Source organism: Phyllostomus discolor, chromosome 1 (assembly GCF_004126475.2).
Source record: "Phyllostomus discolor isolate MPI-MPIP mPhyDis1 chromosome 1, mPhyDis1.pri.v3, whole genome shotgun sequence".
Classification (NCBI taxonomy): Eukaryota; Metazoa; Chordata; class Mammalia; order Chiroptera; family Phyllostomidae; genus Phyllostomus; species Phyllostomus discolor.
This window is the reverse complement of record NC_040903.2, coordinates 43532908-43537037: the sequence shown is the minus strand read 5'-3', so window position 1 is coordinate 43537037 and position 4130 is coordinate 43532908. Positions and strand designations below refer to the sequence as shown.

The following is a 4130-nucleotide window of genomic DNA, read 5'->3' as shown; positions in this document are numbered from 1 at the left end:
ATGGAGGCAAGTGAATTTCTGAGGGCCTGTAGGTAAAAACTTGGTTTTCGTTGGGTGTAGAGAATGAGAGAGAGCTGTGAAGGGAAAATCACAGTCACTGGCTTGAACAACTGTGCAGATGGTATCTTTTGGTAAAATGGAGAATACTAGAAAAGGAGAAAGTTGAGGGAAGGGAAATGCCAATATCATTAGAAAGTTCTGTTATTTTTGAGGTGAATGTGAGAAATACAAAAGAACATACAAATAGTGTTGTGAAAATAGACTGCAGATTCAAAATTTAATTCATGTATTATTTATTAATCAATTAATGTACAATAGGTAGAAGAATTAAGCAATGCTCATATACCACACACTGTCTTTCTTTGTGGTCAGTAGTCCTTTCATCTTAAAACTTCTCTTTCTCTCTGTCTTGCTCTCACCCTCTCTCTCAAATTGCCATCAGGAATGCCTTATAATAAGAGAGGTTTTTTTTATTTTTCTTTTTTAGATTTTATTTATTTTAGACAGAGGGGAGAGGAAGGGAGAAAGAGAGGAAGAGAAATATCAATGTGTGGTTGCCTCTTGTTTGTCCCCTACTGGGGACCAGACCTGGCCTGCAACCCAGGCATGTGCCCTGACTGGGAATCAAATTGGCAACCCTTTGGTATGCAGACCGGTGCTCAATCCACTAAGCCACACCAGCCAGGGCAGATAAGAGAGTTTTATGTCACAGGGTAGGAGTAGCTGTGGGTAAGGGATACAGTGAGGGCTGAGAACATTACACTAGGTTCCATTAGGACAGAAGGAAATTTTGATGGAGGTATCTGTATCAGAGGGAACTGTGGTTGTTTTATCCTGTGATTCAGGAGCCATTTCTAGCCTTAGGGCTTTGGGCATGTGGTGTCCCTAACTCTCCACATTTTCCAAACTTTAGCTTAAATCTCACTTTCTCAGAGATAACTGCCCTGCAATATATGATGCAATTATTTTTCCCCAGTATCCTTTACTTTTAAATTTTATATTAATTTTCTTTTGTACAAAATTTCAAGTGTTCATGATGTCAAATCTATTAATATAGTAGTTTCTTATATGCTTAAATTTCTCAACCCCATTTAGATAAATATACATGTGTTCCTATAAGTTTTGTATGATTTATTTTTAAGTCTCTGATTTATGTAATTCTTTTTAAGAGTATGGTTTTAAATAGTATTCTAGCTTGATTTTTTCCCCCTAAATACTTGATCATTAAAGCAAGAGTAATTAACCACCATAGACCATGGTTTTGAAGTCTGCTTTACCACACGCTACATTTTTATTAAAATATGTTTTTGTGTTTTAATATGCTACCACAGTTATTCTGGGTTATAGTTTACCTAATGGTGTAAATCTGTATTCCTCCCAATTACCCTCACATCTCATATGTGACATTTACTATTCAGCTAGCGCTTTTTCTTTTTAATATATAATAAAATTATGAGTCTCTATAGAATAATTCTATTCCTGGTGTCCAGAGCTAAGTTTTTCTTTAAACAACCAGTAAATTTTCATTTTACTTACATCCCTCCTAATTTGAGAATTTCTATGCTAGAATATCAAACACACCTATACACAGTAAATCAGTTGCTGTCAAGATTTATTGAAGAAAAATCAACAAAGTGAAACAGACAGATTTCAAATGTCTGTGTCAGAAAAGGATGAAGATATATGTCCTTGAATTGTTAACCAAAGCATAAGAGTGCCATACCAGTATTTAAGACCTGAAAAAAATTGACAAATATTCAGAAAAGAAATTTAAAAAGGGAAATTGATTCATATATTCACATACAATACTGTTTTTGACAAATGTACATATTTGTAAAATATCATTTTGCCTTAATTTGCACACAACATATCCTAGAAATCTGCAATATTTATGTTTCTTATGTGTGGTTATAAAACAGTTACTGAAGAGCCTTAATTCTTACATGAGTGAGGATTGCAGTTATATTTTTTAATAGATGAGAATTATTGGTTACATACTAATGAAAAACTCCATTTATAATAGGCTTTATATCTTTTAATATTAGAGTAATTTTTTGAGATGTTATTAATTTGATTCTCTTCATCTCTTTAATTCACAGTAAATTATGCAGTTGAGAATTACTGGAAATGACATAAATTGTTCAATGTAGCAGAAAGTGAGCTTTCCTTATTGCTCTCTCTTCATATCCATGAAGTCTGGGATTAAAGATTTTATATTAAAACAATTATTGGATAACTCCATTAAACTTTGTGAGACTAGGGGAACTCTTGTACTGCCCAGGTTTGTAAGTTTCCTTAAACACACTCTGTTGCATGACCTCTATTCCTAGCATCTGTGTTTGTTGAGTCCAATACTTGCCTTAAATGTCCACATTCTTCTTTTCATTAACCTTTTTGCTTGCTGGACAAACTTCTTAGATATTAAAACTAGCTGTCTAGGCTACTGCACAATTCTATGTGGTGTCTTCTTGTTGCTTTCAAATCAGGAACTCATCTGGTTCTTCTTTCAGGAGTTTAAAGACACCCATTTCAGTTGTAAAAGTGTCTTAATTTTGGCTTGGGGTATCTAAATCAGGGGTAGTTTTGGAGAATGCCTCAGTAGCCTTAGCTACAAATTCCATTTTACTGTTTTCAGGCAAATCTTCTTTTGTCATAGGAGATGAATCTTCCATGAGGTTCATATCTACTGATTTAGGAATAACAAAGTCATACCTGGATTCAACAGCAGTGAGCAAAACAGGATGGTTCTCTGCTTCATTGGCAATATCTTTCTCCATCCAAACGTTGAGTCCATCCATAGACTCCTCACCAGTTAGCAGAATATCTTCTGCATTATCTTCATCTCTTTTGATGGTAGTAAGTTCAAACACAGTGATGAGCTTTTCCTCATCTGCATCAGTTAGTTTAGACACAGCATTGGGGTCATCTTCTGGAAGAAGTAAGTCAACCTCAGTTATTTTCTCTTCTGTAAGGGCAGCTATGTCTGTAATAGTTGTGAAGTTTTTTTCAGCAGTGAGAGAACCTTCAGTCTTAGGAATAGAGGAGTCAGTGATGTGGATAGCCTCATCAGTAGTGACGTCAGGTTTAACTGAGGAGCTATAATTATTAAGGTCAAGTCCACCCTTCTTAACTGAAAGGACAGAGGTGTCAGTAACTTCAGCGGTGCTTTTCTTTAGTGAGCCAGAGACTTCAGAAGTTATTGACACACCTTTATCTCCTGGCTCAGTTGCATCCAAGAAAATATCTTCTTTTGACATGTTAGTAGGAAAATCTATTAAAGAAACAGAAGTGACTGGAGATGAGAAATCACTGATTTTCACTGCAATGAAATTTTCAGTAATAGAGTCATTAGCCGTGGAGAGTGGGGCACCTGTCAGAGTGGTAACTTCTTTTTCCAGATGGGTTGATGACTTAATGTGGGATTCCACATTACCTTCTGAATTTAGTCTTTCCTTTGGAGAGGAAAGCTTGTTGCCCGTAGTTGTTGAAAAATCACTTTCTAGCATGTAGTCACTTATGGAAATAATGTGGTCTCCTTCTGAAGAAATAGTTGTTTCTGATCGAGGAATAGTGTTGTCAGTCTCAAAGGGAATGGTTGCTTCAGGTGTTGTTTTACTGCTTTCCGTTGGAGGTTGAGAATAAATTTTTGGCAAACCATCTTCAGCCATGAGACAAAGCGGCACCATGCACAATCACAGGTCTTTCTCTGGGCCCAGTGGTGTCTCTCGGCAGGAGAGTGGTATTTATTATAGTGACTGAGGCACTGGTCATCATAGTGATTGTTACATCAGCCACAGGGCCAATGGCACTGGCTTCCCTTGGAGGTTGTTTCTATGCTCTGACGGGGCGTCTAGTATTGATATTAGATAAAAAGACAACAGAGTCTTCTCTGATTATGGAATCAACAGAGGAATTCACAGCCCAATATTTTAATCACAAGGAACTTGTTATTAACATGGAGACAGTTCCCATGTTAGAAGGGGCATGCCTTCCAATGTGGAGCTAGTGACATTGGAAACAGACATAGCAGAGTCTGCCAGGCACAAGATTTGTGGGTTTAGCATCAAATGGGGAAAACTGTGGGAGACAAGATTATCAGCATCAGCTTCAAGTTGCCTTTATTTCAAGTA

At 36.6% G+C, this 4130-nt stretch overlaps 1 protein-coding gene across 1 annotated transcript; it reads right to left on the bottom strand.

Annotated features, from left to right (window-relative positions):
* Window positions 1-2406: 2406 nt before the first annotated feature.
* Window positions 2407-3820, bottom strand: CABS1 (calcium binding protein, spermatid associated 1). The gene has a single exon (XM_028505466.2). It carries the CDS (start codon window positions 3684-3686, stop codon window positions 2547-2549), a length of 1140 nt encoding a protein of 379 aa, XP_028361267.1. The 5' UTR covers window positions 3687-3820; the 3' UTR covers window positions 2407-2546.
* Between the last annotated feature and the right edge of the window lie 310 nt (window positions 3821-4130).

Excerpts from the sequence above, each read along its gene's own strand:
- CABS1 (XM_028505466.2), bottom strand. The coding sequence starts at position 3,686 with ATGGTGCCGCTTTGTCTCATGGCTGAAGATGGTTTGCCAAAAATTTAT.